The 18,656-nt window shown below is 41.3% G+C and overlaps 1 protein-coding gene across 1 annotated transcript; it reads right to left on the bottom strand.

The window, feature by feature from the left end:
• Nucleotides 1-7,114: 7,114 nt before the first annotated feature.
• On the bottom strand, nt 7,115-8,736 carry SST (somatostatin). The gene is made up of 2 exons (XM_082461600.1): nt 8,485-8,736; nt 7,115-7,641 (listed from the first exon to the last, which is right to left on the bottom strand). Exons 1-2 carry the CDS (start codon nt 8,620-8,622, stop codon nt 7,429-7,431), a joined length of 351 nt encoding a protein of 116 aa, XP_082317726.1. The 5' UTR covers nt 8,623-8,736; the 3' UTR covers nt 7,115-7,428.
• Nucleotides 8,737-18,656: the final 9,920 nt, after the last annotated feature.

Genomic DNA, 18,656 nt, shown 5'->3' on the forward strand with positions numbered 1-18,656 from the left:
TCTAATCGATCGCGGTGTCCCTACAACTGAAATGGATGGGCAGCTTGACTTGATTCTTCAGAAGAGCTGGTCTTAATTTTGAGCTCTGCCACATAAACTATTTGTGACTTTGGGCAAGTTACTTACATGCCTTGAACATCAGTTTCTACATTTGTTAAAAATAGAGGTATAAATTCCTGTCCTGATGCCTAATTTATAAATTATAAAATGGGTGACAATTCCATGAGATAACAGTTGTAGAGCACATTAATAAATTGGAAAGTATTAAATAAATGTCAGCAATTCTCCTGTTCTTTATTATCAACAGTGTTTGTAAAGAAGCTAGAATAGGCCTGTCAAATAATGGGGTTTCAAAAAGATATAAAATCTAGTACAGTCTAATCTTTTTCCTCTCAAAACTTTCATCTTAATTGGGAAGTTATGACAAGCATAAATATATAATAGCTAGAGATATATAAACAAAGACATACCCATAGTATCATACATGCATATGTACATGTACACACACACACACACACACACACATACACTACTAACAATACAAGGTACCACTAAGTGTGTGTATAAGAAAGTTTCTGGTTAAAATAAAGGAAACCAAACTACTCATAAAATATAGAGAATTAGATAATACATATGAAGTGTACAGAGATAAAAATCGCGTTGTTGCTTGTGATAAGCTTAATATTGTATTTCAATGAGGCCACCAAAGACCCAGTTTTCTTACATCTCATTGCTCTGCCTTCTACAGCAGAAGCCTTCAGACTACACTGGCAGTCTCAATACAGTCGACAAAAATGTTCATGCTTCCTCATCCACAATCAGCGAGATAGAAATGTCCCAGATGAGCCCATAAAAGTCTTAAGTTTCACTGTGATTGGTCATGTGCCCAAACCATGAACCAATCCTTATGAACAGGGTTGATATATTCTGAGTGGCTTAATCCATTCTGGTATCCATCCTGGACTGCAGGTGGAGTCATTCCCATTCCAACCACACGGTTGAGCATGCACAGTGGGGTGGATCACAAAAGGTAATTCAGGATGCTGCTCTCAAAGAGAGGAGTGAATATTAGAGAAGAACTGGGAAGAGGAAGAGGAGAAAGAAGGAGAAGGGCAGCAGCAACAACATCAGAAATCTGTCCACTGCAGTGATCCACAATAGGTGATCAATGAATAAGTGTTTTCATAAATCACGTGGGAAAAAGAGTGTGAGAGCTAGGAGTTTCCAGACTTCTTGAAGGCCATAGAACTTGAGGGCTCTTAGTCATGAATATATCATGCTAACCCATGTATAATAACAAATAAAAAGGAGGACGAAGAAGATTAAGTCTGGTAAAATCATTGCCTTTCATCCTTGTGTTTGGGGAGTGAGTGGGAGAATATAGATGGGAAAATGAAGAAGAAAGAGCTATGTCCTAGTTAAATTTGTAATCTTGACTTTCATGATGTGCCTTTGGTAGTCAAATAAATCATTACCCAGGGACAGCAATTCTAGGGTAGCTTAATGTTTCTTTCATAAGATGTGCCATTTGACCCTAATGTAGCATTGGAATGGAAAATGTACTTTTATATATTTTTTTATACAGGAAAGATAGAATTAAATAGCCATTAATTGGGAACACATTATCTTTCTTAACTATTTGAACCCTACTTTAAAAGCCTGAATTTCTTTGAAATATTATTTATTTTAATGAGCTGTTTAATCTCTAGATAACAATTTCACCATCTTAATGGACCATATTCCAGAGACATGTGAAGCTAATAGGAATGAGGTGGCCACTTACATGACCTAAAATATTTATCTGAGACCTTGACGGGTGTATCAACTTCAGTGGTATAAAAGCCTACTTTGTAAAAGTTCATCTCATTTATAAGTTTCAATGAAAATTCTCAGGTCTTCAAATCCCAGCCTCAAGCCAGCTTTTCACAGGATATATACCTACAAGGCCAGAGGGAGGAATATATGACCACTACCCAGGCATAAGGGAGGCAGATGCCATGACCTGTAGACTAAATCCGGACTGATAGATTTGTAACTACGTCATGCGAAAAATGCCCACAGCCCGGGTTGTACTAAAACCTGTGTGTGTGAGATTGAGTGGGAAAAGATGTGCTTAAAGGTTGTTAATTTTATTTATTTGTTTGTTTGTTTGTTTATTCCTTCCTTTAGCAAAACTAAAACTATGATATGAAACGTGTGGAAAGACAGATTAAAAAGAGTTCCTTGGAAATAATGCTCCTAATGTAGTAACAGAATGAAACCCCAATCCCAGAGCCTAAATCCATTTCTCCTCTGACAGCAAGAGTAGTAATACCCTTTTGTATTATGTATAGAAGAGCAAAATTAAGATGATCCGAAGCTGATCTGCTCTTAATTTGCCCAGCAAGTTAAGTTTCCCTTTAATTCACCTCTTTCCCCTAAAATACAGTGGGAAGAGCACTGGATTGGAAATCAGACAACCTGTTTCCAGCTCCACCACTCACCAGCTGGTGACATCTTGGGTGAGTTATTTAATCTCTCTCATTCTCAGCCTCTTCATATACAAAAGAGGAATATAAACACTTTTCAAGCTAACCTAGATTAAGTTGTAAAAGTGTATATTATATCATTATATACCTATAATTTATTCATCCCATCAAGGGTAAAATCACTTAGACTTTCAAACCATAATTTAAAAACTAATAAGGAGAATAATTTAGAGAAAAAAGCAAGGGAGCTACTGGCACCTCTTTTTATCCCTAACACTCTAGACAAACCTCCATTGTAGCATTTGCTCATTTTAAAGGAATATGTCTTACCTCCTAGACTGGGTTCCCTGAAAGCAAAGACCCTACCATACAAATTTTGTTTCCAGTGTCCAGCAAGTCCTCAACACTGAGGCACATTCTAGGTAATAAGAAAGTGAACACCTGAAATTAAGGCACTCATTCTCACTTACTGAAGAAGCAGAGGTGGTCATTGAGGTGTTTCCTCCCGGGGCCTGTGGATGTGTACCATGACTTCTCTGAAGACCAGCCCCACAGGCACAATCCTGTCTCCTTGGTGTGAGTTCATCCACTTGCTGGGGAAGTCCCTCCGTCTCCACTCCAAGACAGGCTAATTCCTTGCTTCTTGGTCTAAGACTGTCAAAGACTGTCTCCCTTGAGTTGCTTTTCCTCTTCATCAGTATCTCTACCATTTCTTCCTAATGTCTTTTCTATTACCACAGGAAGCTATTTTGTATCAACTGTCTTATTCTCCCTCAGATGCAGACCAGTTGTTTGGTGGAAGGTGAAGAAGTTCCAGGGAAAAAATTGGCATGCACTTCAGACTAATGAAACACACCAATTATCCAGAAGGTCAGATTCCATGAGGGGGCAGTGTAGTAAGATCATCAAAATAACGCTGAGGTAGAAGAGGGGGAACTTTGGCTTTGTCCAGACTCTACATCAACTTACTGACTATCTTGTAGTGCAGGTAACCTCTCCATATGTCAGCTTCCAGTAAAATGAGTGGTGAGGATGAGATGATCTCGGAGCCCTCTTTCATGTCTAATATTCAGAATTAAAGGTGTATTTTGTGTCACTACAAAACAGAATTGTTTGTATGTTGAGAATAGTTTGAGCCAAGGCCAAAAAACTGGTCTTGCATTAGGGCCAAGAGTGAATCTGTATGATCTTAAAATAAACAAATGTGGTTAAAGTGTTAGTGAATCTGATTCTCTACAACTGTGAGTTCACAGTTGGTGGACAGTTAAGCAGACCCCACTGAGGAACTTTGTAAAATGGTTAAAGAAAACTGGACTGATTGCAGCTTCCAAAATGAGTGGGTCTGCTAATCACACGCTTCAATGGTTATTAAAATTATAACCATGTGCTATGTCTTTCTTGCATCACGCCAGCTTCACATAGAATAGCCACTATTGCCATTTTCCTGTGCTATTCTTAAGAAAAAAAATGTTGTTGCCTAGTAATAGAGATTTGTTTCGCTTGAGACTGCAAACATGTGGATCATTCATTCATTCTTCAGTGAACACTGAGAACCTGCTATGTGCGTTGCTTGAGGTACTGATTGCACCTTATATGTGAATCTGACATATATTTATTCATTGGAAGTTCATACACAAATACTCACCCTCTTACATACACTCATACAACTATTATAAATGGCAGGAAATGATAAGTAAACCTCTTGGAAGAGATACAGATTAATAGAGAAGGGAGATATCCCAGTTGAGGGCTCAAAGCAAGAATTTTATGGAACAAGAAGCTTATAAAACAAATCTTGAAGGCTGGCTTAGACTTGGACCTGTGGAAATGACAACAAAGAGCAAAAGCAAAGAAAGAGAGTCTAGAAAGCACAGCACATGTGAGAAAAAAAATAACACCAGTTATAACATCTAACTTACCAACTGTTTACCATGTACTAAGAACTCTAAACACATGATCTTGGTGAATCCTTGTAATTCTAAGGGATTGGTTTTATTAGTATGCCTATTTTCAGATGGGGAAACCAAGGCCCAGGAAAGAAGAGTACCTTGCCCAAGCTATCCAATTAAAAGAAAGAACAGGTAGTTCAGGACTGCTGAAGCCTGTGGTTGTATTAAAGAAGAAGGAAAATATAATCTGCAAAGTTCGTTGTGGCTAGGTGGTAAACAGGCTAGAATACTAGACTCTTGCAGTGAATCAAACTTAAGAAAAACAAATAGCGAAACAAATAGTGTATAATATCACTTATATGCGGAATCTAGAAAAATGGTACAGATGAACTTATTTGCAAAGCAGAAATAGAGACACAGATGTAGAGAACAAATGTATGGATACCAAGGGGGGAAGGGGGTGGGATGAATTGGGAGATTGGAATTGACATATATACACTACTATGTATGAAATAGATAACTAATAAGAACCTGCTGTATAAAAAATAAAATAAAATAAAATAAAATTCAAAAATAAATAAATAAACAAATAAAAACAAACAAAAAGAGGAACACAAATGAACTAAATGGGAAGTAAAAAGTGAAACCTTCTATATATATCTTTTAAAAAACTCTGCTCCATATCTTAATTAAAATGACCAAAATCAGTACTCCTTTAACACTTTTGTCAATGTTGAAGCACAAAACGGCAGTCACATCTGGAAGGGATATGGGTACCCTTGCCAGTACAGCCTTCTACTTTTTTTTTTTTTTTACCTTTTAGTTTTATTTTATTTTTTTTAACATCTTTATTGGAGTACAATTGCTTTACAATGGTGTGTTAGTGTCTGCTTTATAACAAAGTAAATCAGTTATACATATACATATGTTCCCATATATCTTCCCTCTTGCGTCTCCCTCCCTCCCACCCTCCCTATCCCACCCCTCTAGGTGGTCACAAAGCACAGAGCTGATCTCCCTGTGCTATGCGGCTGCTTCCCACTAGCTATCCATTTTACGTTTGGTAGTGCATATATGTCCATGCCACTCTCTCACTTTGTCACAGTTTACCCTTCCCCCTCCCCATATCCTCAAGTCCATTCTCTAGTAGGTCTGTGTCTTTATTCCCGTCTTGCCACTAGGTTCTTCATGACCTTTTTTTTTTCCCCCTTAGATTCCATATATATGTGTTAGCATACTGTATTTGTTTTTCTCTTTCTGACTTACTTCACTCTGTATGACAGACTCTAACTCCAGCCTTCTACTTTTGAAGGTGGCAAAAATGAGGCTGAAATGTAACTAACTGTGATTAAATGTTCCATTCAACTTAATCTTTAAATGAAGAATATATATATATATATATATATGTATATAGGCACATGACTATATAATTCTTGCCAATTATTTCCATACTACTGTTGGGAACTGACAACTAAAGATGATACTAAAAACTTAAAATCCCCTGGCATTCATACAATCTATGCACTGCTTGGAAAACTATTAAGTTGTGTTCTCTCCTGTGCTTTAATCATAATAATGTGATTCTATTACTCCATTGAGTTGGTTGGTAACCAGAAGTACATAAGGCATTTAACAGAGACAGATCCCCTAAGTGGACACATTAATTCCCTCCTAAATGCCTTGTAAATAAAAGATGCACCAGTACCTCAAAGGATGTTCTGTTTTCACAGAGCTTAGTAAAGTGGCTTAGATTTTCTCTTGTTTGATCAGCTGTTCAGGAATTAACTTCCACTAAGCACATTCATATTAAAAATGTGTATTATCTAACATAAATATTTTCTGTAAAATAAAAATTCCTCTTAGATGTTTATATGCTCCCATCAGAAAGTTCATACAATGGGGATTTACACTGAGTTTCTGTGTTTATATTTGGTTTCTTATTCTAGTAGTTATTCAGAAATACAGTTGATAGTTAAAACACACATCCCCAAAGGGACACCTTTTTAAGGTCTCTGTGAATTAAATTAGCAATGTTTTTATCTCTGTCTTGAGCAATACCACTTAGTATGTTATTATAGTACTAATAATAACAGCCAGCAGGTACTGACTATTTTTATTATTGTTTGCATTTTTATTTGACTCTCACTTTGATAAAATCAAAAGAAGGCTTGAGATATCTCCTTCCGTTATTCTGCAATTATGATATTGTACTCCGATACCTTCAATAGTGTTGCACTCACTGAGGTGACCCAACACACATGTTTCTTGCAACCCATAACTCTCATGTTGGAATCTTATAATTAAATTGGTATTTCCCCCTGAGGAAAAAAATTTAGGAGCTTACTTTTAAAACAGAAGCAGTCATTTAACCTTGTTCAGTTACAGAGAGGATTGTCAAAGAAGATATTAAAGCAATGTTCTTCTCTAGATAAATGTTCACAAACTATAAACACATTTTAAAAGCTCAGAACTTTATTTTAGCTATTTAAGCCAGCTTCTTTCCTCCAACTTCTAAGTGATTTTTCCCTTCTATTTTTTATATATCACTTATTTTACATATCAGCCTGGTGGTTAGTTGGACATTTCAGCCTGCCTACCCATTAATACGAATACTCATTTCAACATATAATTTTAAGGGTATTTAAAATGTAATTGATGTTTGTGGCAGCCCCTTCCAATAACTGCCGCTGGATTAAAACTAGAATTCATAGAGTTAATTGAGATTGTTTATGTTTAAAATAACCCAAACTATCTGGGTTACCATTTAAAACATAACTTTTATTACCACAGGGAATTTTAAACAGTATGTCTGTGAGATTTGGAGTGCATATCTCAAAGAACTTGACTGAAATCACAAATGAAGTTAATCATATAGTATTGAACAGAAAGGTTTAACTCAATAAGAAACCAAAATCCTTTTTTTCATAATTTCACCATAATTTTATTTTGTATTTACAGTCTTCAATTCCTAATGCAAGGGTCTTACTGAGGATTGGGGGGATTAGGGAGGAGAGATGGGGTTTGGAGGAGAGGAATCAGAGGTCTTATACAGACAACAATAATTAATAAAGTTAACAGGATGTGAAAGTCTTCCAGAAGAAGTTCTTGCAGCCAGCTTTGCGTTCTCGGGGTGCCATGGCCGGGTTTGAGTTCGCGGATCTCTGCAGCTCCAGCCTCATTTCATCCTGCTCAGCAGCCTGGGACAAATCTTCAGGCTCCAGGGCATCGTTCTCTGTCTGGTTGGGTTCAGAGAGCAGTTCTGCCAAGAAGTACTTGGCCAATTCCTGTATGGGGTGGAAGGAAGAGTGAAAGAGAGAGAGAGAGAGGATAAGAATGAGGATGGTGGAGAAGAAGAAATGGAAAAGCCTGCTTGAAAAACAGATTTAACCACACCCAAACCCTAATTTTCACAGCTGTGCACTTTCTGTCACACTTAAAATTGGTTAAGGATATAAAAACAAGGGCTGTTGTTATAATCACCAAGTACCCAAAGAAGCTTTAAAAACTCAAATGTCTGCAAGTTTTCTGCTTCTGTAGGTTTAAAATACACACATAGAAACAAATAGATCGTTAGTTTTTCAACATGAGCCAACAGTTTCTTTAACTCAATTTCCATATCATGAGCGGCAAACTAGAATAGTTCTTACCATTTTTACTAAGTCAGCTGTGGAGAACGAGACCTTTCACAATCGTAAACATGTTGTGTTCTGGCTGTAGAGCGCCAGTTAGCCCCCAATCCCGCTGCATGGGAGGGAGGTGGTGCTTAGGACAGTAGCAGCTTCAGAGGTCCGTGCTTTCAGCACCTGGGTCAGCACCTCCCGCGGTCAGCACCGGGGATAAATGCCATCATCCCTTCGAGCTCAGTTACCAAGGTCTTGGAATTTTCTTGAATGCTAAAGAACTCACCTGAACAGTGACCTACTGCGCTGATCAGGGGAAACAAAGAGGTAAAAAGGGATTCTGGACTTTGAAAGTTTTCCTGTGAGCTTTGGTAGCTAAGGGACCCAGAAAAGCACCGGCACTCTTTGGGAGCACCTCTTAAATTCACCCAAGGGATCAGAGGCAAGGCTAGGGAAGGTTGGGAGGTTCTGGAGAGGGGAAAGAAGACGTCGAGGGAGTCTCCTTACCTGCTTCCCAGCGGCAGCAGCCAGGGATTTCTGCAGAAACTGACGGAGTCGGGGATCTGAGGGCGCGCCGGTGACACCGCCCAGAGCCAGAACGATGGAGAGCGCGGCCAGCGCGCACTGGAGACGGCAGGACAGCATCTCGGCGGCGCCGGAGAAGCCGAGCTAGAGTGCGGTTGGTCAAACTCTAGGAGCTGATCGCAGGCAGCAGCAACGGCTCTGAACCTCGCGACTCCTAAAGCGGCTTGTATGCTCTCCTCCGTCTCCCCCTTTTTAAACTCTCTCTCTGACGTCAGACTAGGAGGCGCCCCCAGATCTCACCAGCGCTTTTACGCACCATTACCCTCGTGAAATCAATCACAGAGGTGAGAGGAGGCTACACAATCAAAAGTGGCTTATTAAAAAAAATTAAAACCTGCACAGGCACAGGCCCACACGATTCCACACGTCACACCATCTACACAATCTTTTTATATTCACTCAGTGCTATGCACATACACACTCCATAATTTCACTCACACATGTGCACACTTAATTACACACACTCAAACACTCAGCCCCTGGAGAAGCAAATGCACTATCACACTCAGCCGCACACACATAAATGTACCCAGACAATGCTATCCATCATCATGCTCAAACATTTTAGGAGAACCAAATGCAAAAGTATATGAGTGTGACAAGTGGAGATGGTTACAAGCATTCTTTGTGACAGTGAATGTCATCAGCATTCCTCTAAGAACAGATTTGAAAATGGAATGTGGATTTTAGAAGGACTAAGTCACCTTTCTCCATTAACTCTGTAAAGAGTCTTGTAGATTAAGATGTAATGGGGCTCGAAAAGAACTTCACTTTTCCTTATAATGGAAGAGTACCTTAAACTCACCCTCCATCCCTCTTTCTCAGCAGCAGAGACACTTCTAGTCTGCTTGCCATTCCACTGTGACAAAAAATGCTGAAGGAAAAAAAAGTGAGATTGACTTCATTTTGGTCCTAGAAACTTGGAGCTAGAAAGAAATCTCAGAAAACATCTACTAAACCTCAGAGTTTGAGTCACTGAGCCTAGAAATAGGCAGTGAAATTCTCTGGCTCACATAGTACACAGCTGGAGCAAGGACCAGACCTCCACATTCCAAGGCTAGGATTCTTTTCACTCAACTCTGAGTTTTCTAATGGATTTCTGGCTAGTAGTAGCAGTTTTAGGTCAGGGACTCCCAGTCTGGACATACAGAAGTCCAGGAACCCCCTGAATGTAAGTGACCATTATTGTAAGTCTCTGAGCGAGAAAAGCATCAATGGTGCTCCCCTGCTCCCCACACAAATAAAAATGAAGTTTGAGAAATGCTGTTCTGGAATTCTGGTTGTGGTCTAGTTAGATGTTTGCTGTCCTGATCAGAGTTCTGGTAGTTTTTCTTTTCTTTTTTTCCCCCAGAATAATTCCTTATCAAGGAACGGCCAGCTAATATCCTGGCATGGACCAGATGATCCCTGCAGGCTCTTCCAGGGCTGACATTTTATAAGCTTCAGGTTCATAAGAGCTGAAAAAAATCCTGTATCTCCAGAAACCAAGTGAAGCAGAGAACTTGACTAATCCTGTCACCAGCCAGGCATCACATATGTATTCTCAATACTTAGACCAAGACCGCAGTGTTGAGAGGCAGGAGGGGTTGGGAGGTGTCCTGAATGGTTTGAATAATTGTCACCTTTTCTTTTTGTGTCTGTAAGCTAAAGCAATAAGAGAAGGCACAGCAAGGAGTGCTAAAGCTTCCAGGGTTTGTTGAGCCCAGACAAGGCTTAGCACAAGTAAGACATTAAAAAGTCACTCACATGTGTTGGAACAGTCCGGGAGAGCAATGGATCTCAGACTGCAGAACACAATGCATGTTATTTTCTCTATATATCCTGGAACCCTCCTAGGCCTATAGCTGGGGGTTCAGAGTCTAGTTATGTCAACCCAACTGTCCCAAGGCACCCTCAGATGATCTCACATCTCTTCCACTCAAGACTTGCCCTTGGCAGCCCCATTGAGTAGAGAAGAATTTTCCTAAAACAGGAGCCAGCCAAAGAACAAATAACATTCCCTCCATCTTGCTCTATGCTCTCTTCTACTTCCCTCCCCAGACTCCTGCCCCTCTCCTTCCACATCTTTATCCTCCTTTTTCCTCTTTCTCCTTTCCCAAACCTTTCTCTGAATTTCTCTCTCCAAATCTTCCTTATTCAATCCCCCTTTTACTTTCTTTCCCCACTCCCTATCCTCATTCCTCTCTGTTGTACTTCCCTCTCCCCAGTCATTTTCTGACTTTGGTCTGGTTCTATCTGGCTTCCTTCTGCCTTCTCTGCACGTCTCCCTCCCTTCCCATTCTGCCTACCCAATATCTATCCCAGTCTCTGCCTCTAGTCTCTTCCTCTCTTAAGCCCCTCCTTCCATTTCTTCCTCTTTCCTTCTCAGCTGTTTCTCATAAAAAACACTCATGGTGCTCGCTTCAGCAGCACATATACTAAAATTGGAACAATACAGAGAAGATTAGCATGGCCCCTGAGCAAGGATGACACGCAAATTCTTGAAGCGTTCCGTATTTTTCAGGAACAAAGAAAATGCAACATACAATGCAATATCAGAACTTAAAAGGAAAACATTTCAGTTCAGTCAGTCTATTTCAGTCTAATTTATATCCAGTAAAATGCAAAGGTCTTAAGTGTACAGTTCAGTGAGCTTTGACACCCCTATAATCCTATGAAACCAACGTGGGAATGAAGATATAGAATATTTCATCACCTTCAAAGTTTCTGTGTGCCCCGTTTCAGTCCATTGCTCCCCAAGAGACAAGTACTCTTCTGATGTCTCTCATTATAAGTTAGTTGTGACTGTTTTTGAACTTTATGTAAATGGAATGATTTGGTATTAAAAAAAAATACTCATGATCTTTAGCTGTTTAAGTTACTTGGGAATAGTAAGTCTGGGTGGCTTCCCTCATACCTTTGCTGAAGTGCTGAAGCTGTGGATGAGATGACTTCCAGGCTTTTTGTTTTGTTTAGTTTTATAATCCTCAAATTGTTAGGAGTCTAGGAGCCACTTAAGAAAGAAAGAACAACAAAAGGGGACACAAATTCTTCCTTAAGCCCCCTCCCCATGGCCAAGTTTTGCATAAAGTTTGATTTAGCACAAAGACACTTGAAACACTTCCCCAACCTGAGCCCTTTGCAGCCGACCCCCAGGGTCTTGCTCCCAAGTCCCAAAGGCTGGAGGGGGGCAGGGGGGTGCTGTCTGTGGTTGTACTGGGGACCTTATTTCCCAGACCTTGGTCACTAAGAATGATACACCCCATCCTTGTGCAGCCCTCTGTGGTTCACAAAGTATTTTCTCACCCATTATGACAGGGCATGCTAGCCCCATCTCACAGAGGAGGAAATTGAGTCCCGGAGAGCACAGCTGCCTCTGCCCCGCACAAGGGCACGCAGGCAGGAAGTGGCAAGGTTGAGGGAGCTGTTGATCAGTTTAGCAACTTTCCTCCTCCCCTGACTCAGGGATGCCAGAGACACCTCCTGGCTGAGCAGTCTGCAGCCAGGATGCAAGGGCTTCGAGGGGGCATCTAGGCCTCTTTCATGTGCTACTCTCCAACTGGGATATGATTACCCACCTCCCTGTGAAATGTACATTTGGGTGTGACTACCTGCCAATATGAGGAGGAAAAACTCATTTTAGTAAGAGACAATAAAATCTATGAGTAATCAGGTGTTCAATATTAAGCAGTGCAGGGAAGCAGAAAGTAACTGTATTTGGAGTCCAGAGACCTGGGCTCTAGTTCTGGTTCTGCCACAGTCCAGCTGGGGGCTTCCTCTCTGGGCCTTAGTTTCTTCAACTGCAAAATAGAAGGCTTGATAGGCAACCTTTGTGGTTCTCTCCAGCCCTGATCATCAACAAGCTTGAGTTTGAGAAAATAAAGGGGCAAACTAGAGCACACTGTGATGTTAAAATGCTGTTTCTCAAATTGAGAACTTTATATTGGAAAAGAACCTGGCTTTTATGTAATATGAGGGAGGAAGCCGGATGCAGCGGGTATTTCACAGGCCTATTAGAAGGAAAATTTGCTCTTGCATCTTGCTTCTGGTGCTGACCTGCCCTCCCCACCTGGACCTCAGTCTCTCCATCTGTAAAATTGATTCACTCAAATTCTTTCTACAAATAAGTACTGAGAATCTGCACTGCTTGAGAGGTTCATAATATAGTAGTGAACTAGATAGACAAAGTCCTAGTGAGAAAGACAAACAATAAACACATCAATTAATTAATTATGTTCAAGTTGCTAAGAATTAACACAAGGTATAAAGCATGATGACTAGGGGAAAACCCTCCTGAGGAGGAACCATTTGAGCAGAGACCTGAATGAGGCGAGGGAGCTAGCCATGCAAATGTCTGAATAAAGATATTTCCTTGTCAGGTGGAAAGACAATCTGTTCAAAGGCCCTGAGGTAGAAGCATGCTTGGTACATTCAAACATCAGAAACAAGGCAAGGGAACTCGAACAGAGTGGGTGAATCAGAGAGGGCTGGGAGATGAGACCAGCAAGGCAGACAGGGGCCAGATCACATAGAGCCTTGAAGACCATGGTAAGAAAACCACTGGAGGATTTTGAGCAAGGGATTGACCTGATTTGATTTTTTTAAATCAATGCCTTCTGCTAAAGTGTAGAATGAACTGTAAGAGAGCAGCAGAGTCAGGAAGATAACTTAGGAGTCTAAGAACCATTTAAGAGAAAAGAGGAGCCAGGATGAAAGGGACACAGTCTCCTTTAAATACCCAAGCTGGTTGGCTTGGCATAAAGGCATTTCATACCTCCAACCCGAGACTACTGTAGCCAACCCCCAAGGCCTGTTTCCATGGAAGGGAAGGTGGTTTGTGCTTGTTTGGGGGACCTTATTCCCCAGACTAGTTCAGGCAAGAAAAGGTGGTATTTGGGCAAGAGTGACAGCTATGAAGGAGCTGAGGACTGGTTAGGTTTGAAGTTTATTTTGAAGTACAGTTGACAAGACATGCTAATGGTTTGTTTGGATCTCAAGTTAAGGAAATGAGAAGAACAATTGGTAACAAGTGATCTAGACATTCCCTAAAATGCTTTCAAGTTCCACAAATTTCTGAGAGTGCAGGAAGTGGATTTCTGACAAAAACTTCTCTTGGACCTTTTGTAAGTGAAAAACCATTTTGCTTCCAAGCCAGAATAAAGTGAGAATTATAGGCAGTGGGGAAAAGCAACATGGTATAGTGTAAAAAGCCCTGGCCTGGATGTCTGAGGCCCTAGACTTAAGTCCTCAGTTTTCTCTTGCTTAAAATGGGCCTGATAATCCTTGCTTTTGCTATAATTATGATTTAAGAACCAGATCAGACAGTGTAAGTGAAAGTGCTTGCTTATCCATAAAACATGATAAAAAGATAAAGTCCTGTTTTTGTTGTTGCTGCCCAGAGGGAGGCCGCCAGCCAGCGCCAAGGGGTGATATTCAATGAGCCAACTTCTGGAAGCTGGAGTGTCCTCAATGATACTCTGACCCAAATAGTCAGACTGCCCTTCCTCTGAGGACACTGTAGGGTATTATCTGAAGATCCAGGAAGATCTCTCACAGAAATGCAGCAGACTGGTGCTGAAATTCAACCCTTAGAATTAGTCTATGACTATTAGACTATTAGAAAATAGTCTCTTCTCTACATTTTCTTGGAGACGTAGCACGTTAAAACTTGATAGTTATTAACACTTTAGTGTGAATATATATGCTGAATTGTCTTCTTGCTTATAGCTGCCTAAAGGACAGTTTTGACCTAAGTAAAGTTGGGAGATCACTTGGAGAAGAGGCAGATTTATTGGGATGTGTTCCTGGGGATGGGGGCAGGCTATAGGGAGCACGCAGACCCCTCTTGCCCAAGGGCAAGGGTGCTTAGGTGAGGATACACTAAGGACCTTTCCTTCTAGAGCAACCCTACCACCACGGAGCATGAGAATGAGAGCTTGCAATTCTCTCAGGGCTTCTGCTGAGCTGGATTTCAGCTGGAAGAGTGCCAGCTCATGCCCCTGGAGTTGCTGATGGTAGAGAAGCCAGACTTTCCCGCCAAATTGGCTTTCACCAACTTCCACAAAGCCTGGCCTAAAGTGATCGCTTGAGACAATGAAGGGTGAAGGGGTCACTGAATGAAGCCCAGGGCTGAACTTTTTCCATGGGTGGGTGAGTGATGAGAGCTCAGGCCTGGTCTCCTGCAGTAGTCTCCTCTCTGGTCTCTATCCCATCACTTTCCGGCTCAGAAGCTCTCAGTGACTCCCCAGTGCCAGCTATTTCAAATGCAAACACATCAGCCCTGCGGTCACGTTTCCTCAGACCCTAACTGTCCTGTACAGTCTCGCTCTGTGTCACTCCTAACCTCTCCACCTTCCCATTCCCCACCACCACCTGCTCTTCCCTGTACACACCATGCAGTTTCCTGCATCCACTTCTGTGTGCGTGCTGTTCCCTCCACCTGGAATACCTTGGACCCATCTCTGCCTGTTAACATCATACAGCTTACTTTACGTCAAGAGCTTCTCATTTAGAATTACTATGGCCCCCTCCTGTGTCCAAGGGTGTGTCTTTTGTGCCTCTAGTAGAGACCATTCTAGATCACTTCGCATTCCTGTTCCTTGAGAGTCTGTATGTCTCATCTATGAGCCTAGAGTTTCACTGAGAGCAGAAATCTTGTTTCTGTCATATTTGTATTTTCCTCAGAGGCCATAAAAATGTGAAGCATAGAGTCGTTGCTGAAAAATGTTGATTTAGTGGAAGACACATTCTTCTTCTTATACGTGAGGTCTCCGTGGATTCTGTAAGTAGAACGAACCTCAGGTGAACCTCAGGTAACTGAGGACTGTATCACTTGACCCCCAACCCTAGGTAGCTGATACTTTCAGGAGCACATATCCATTGATCCCTTAGTAATCTCTGAGCTTCAGCAAAGGAAAAAACCCTAAACACTGTTCTGTGTAATTGTTCCTATCTGCTAAAAACTAACTGAAGCTATCATATGAATATGCTAATATAGTCATTGGAAAGATAAGGGACTTCACTGGAAGGCCTAGGGAGGACACATCCACCAACCAATGAGGAACACGTATGTCCCTGGCACACAATAGAAGAGAGTAGCACTGCTGACTCACCTCTGCATAGTTTCATGTTTGATCGTGTGTTAATATCAACCAAACAAGGGAATGGAGGCTTCAGGTTACAAAGTTAGTGCAGAGCTGGGCTGATGTCAGATCCCTGTCTGCCACTCCAACATTTCCTCTCTCACCAGAGAGAAGCAAGGAGACTTTGCCCCTAATTATCCTCTCAGATTCCTTTCTCTTTGTGGGTCCATTGGACTCTCCAGAAGCATCCCACTTGCTGATCTATGGCTTCTGCTCAGAGCTCCCCAGTGAAATGAAATCGAGCTGTGCTCTGCCCGACTGTGCCACCCAGAGACCGTCTCCCAGTTCTCTTTACCTATTTTCCTCCTAAAAACAAGGTGTTAAGTCTCAGGTCTTGCACGAGCCTTCCCGGTGCAGTTGGCAGGAGAAGAGCTGTCTTGACCAACGGGGATTGAGGAATGAGGCCAGAGACCTAAGGCCCTGTTCCTGGAATAGTACACAACAGATGGCGAAATTCCTCTTCAGCGTGCTCCTGAGACCCGCCCCCCCCCCACCTTGAAGTGGCATGATAGGGGCTATATAAACACAGAAGTGCCCCATGGAGTGAAGTATCCCTTTTACAGCTCCAATTTCCCACACTCAAACTATCATCGTAACCTAGACTGGTGGATCTTAACTCTGGCTTCACACCAGGATTGCCTGGGAAACATTTTAAAAACATAGATGCCTGGGACCCAACTGCAAAGATTCTGACTTATATAGGTCTATATATTTTAAGAACTGAATTATAGTCTGCTACTAGAATGGGCTCCACCTTTGTAGAAAATGATGGAGTCACAAAGCACCGCCCACAACTGTTCTTCTCTCATCTCACTCTGCTCAGTTCCTTCTCCCTTTTACCGTTCTCTTCTTTCCCACCTTTGACTTGGGGACCCCCAAGCACAATGGACTTGGCTTGGCCCCGTCAGGGCCAAAGCACCTGCTTCATTGGCTTTCCTGATACAGTACCAATTGTTGAGGACAGAGGCAGGACTGCGGCCGGAAGTGGACCCAACCACAGACCAGGACCTTCAAAAGCATCTAGTGCTTCCCCTGTGTTTACACGTTGGAAAATTGAATTCAAGAGAAAGGAAGGGTCTCTCTCAAACCCACATAACTAGTATTAGAGTCAGATCCTCTGATTCTCTTAGTTTTATGTTATTTCTGTGAAGTTTCTTGAATCCCTTCCACCCAAGTGGTTGAAATCATGTTGTAAGATTGGCAGTTCCTGCCCTGTTATCTATGTGTCTCCCCATCAGCCTGAAGCAAAACGTTATTCCCTGACAAGAGTATGATCCTAGAGAGAAAGCTTTGGGGATTAATGTGTTGAGCCTTCATGCTTTGTGTCTCCATCCTTTTCTGGTTGTGCATTTCCTAATCCCATGAAACAACTGGATCTGCTTTTCAAGGCCACGGCTAAGCGTGGCTGCCTCAGCTCACCCAGAGGAAGCTGTTGTTAAACTGAGCTCTCCTGCCCTCTGCTGGCTCAACTGGTAGAAGACAAGTTCATCTAAAATTTTAGGGCGGGATTGTATTCATTCCTTCATGTATTTCCTTCACCAACTTTTTTAAAGCACCCACTATGCAGAGAGAGCTGTGCTTGGTGCTAGGGCTGTAAAGAAGTACTCAGACAAAAACCTTTTCCTTCACACATTTGATTATTGAGCACGTTGTGCCAGACACTGTGTTGGGGATTCAGAAATGACCAAAACTCAATCCTTGGCTTTGAAAAGAAGTCGCAATCTAGGAAATTATACAGATTACTATCTGAGCCATAGTATCAAACAATTAGCACTAGCAGGAACTTCAGACACTTTATAACCTGTGTTATAAGGGCTTCCCAGGCTTCCCAAATTAGGTCCTGGGCTCCCTGCACACAGGCCACAGGGCCTGCAGAGGTGAGGTGGGGGGTGAGGGGGGAGGGGTGTGTGGCAGGAATACTATTTTTTTGAACAGGATTCTGCAACAAAGTTTCATAGAAACAAAGAGCTTGAAGGGGAAGCAAAGTTGGAAAACCTCATTTCTAATACAAACCATCCTCATATTTAACCTGAATACCCTCCAACCTTATGAACCTGTACTCATAATCAGTGTCACATTTATAGCTAGTCTCAGAGTCACTGACCTAATCACCTTTTTGAACCCACATGGCAGTGAAATCTCACTCCCTTTGCAAGGTGCTTCCAAGAAGGTCTCACATGTGAGGGCTCCCTTGCCCCCAGGTCATCGCCAGTGTTGAGAACCTGGGAATGTGACCTTATCTGAAAAAAAAAAAAAAAAAAGGTCTTTGCAGATATAATCAGTTCAGTCTTTCAAGATGAGATCATCCTGAATTATCTGCATGGGCCTCAAATCCAAAGACAAGAATACTTATTATTAAAAAATAATTATTTAAAGATCACCTAATATGCATCTAAATCTATATCAGTTATTTACTTATAACTATCTTGTTCTAGTGAATATTCAAATTAGTTTACAGGAGTAGATTTTTAAAATACAAATTAGCAACTAGTAATTTGAGGTTCAAGATGGTGAACTCAGCCTGTGCACCGACCTATTTTGCAAACCTTCCAAACTTTGCAAATTCCTCATTGGCATAATCAAATGCAAAGTAGGGAGAGAATAGGGTTTTACTTCAGGCTGATGGGGAGATACATGGAAACAGTCTAAAGAATCAGAGTAAATGCCTCTCTCTCTCCTATGGACAAAGTTACCACAAGAAACAAACAAAAAAAAACAACAAACAAGCAAAACTTTAGAAACTCTTCAGCTTATATTCTCTACAAGACTTGTGAGGTTATTGCATCAATTTTTTTATATATTACATTAGGCAATGTAAAAGGAAAGAAACATTAGGCTGATAACGGATTTTTTTCTACCTCAATAAATTCCAGAAGACATTGAAATAATGTCTACCAAGTTTTGAGAGAAAAAAAAAGATTGTTATGATAAAAAGTAATACTTGGCCAATCTACTTAGGGGGGATAAGAGCAA

The sequence above is a fragment of the Balaenoptera physalus genome (genome assembly GCF_965194825.1).
Source record: "Balaenoptera physalus genome assembly, chromosome: 4".
NCBI classification, from domain to species: Eukaryota; Metazoa; Chordata; class Mammalia; order Artiodactyla; family Balaenopteridae; genus Balaenoptera; species Balaenoptera physalus.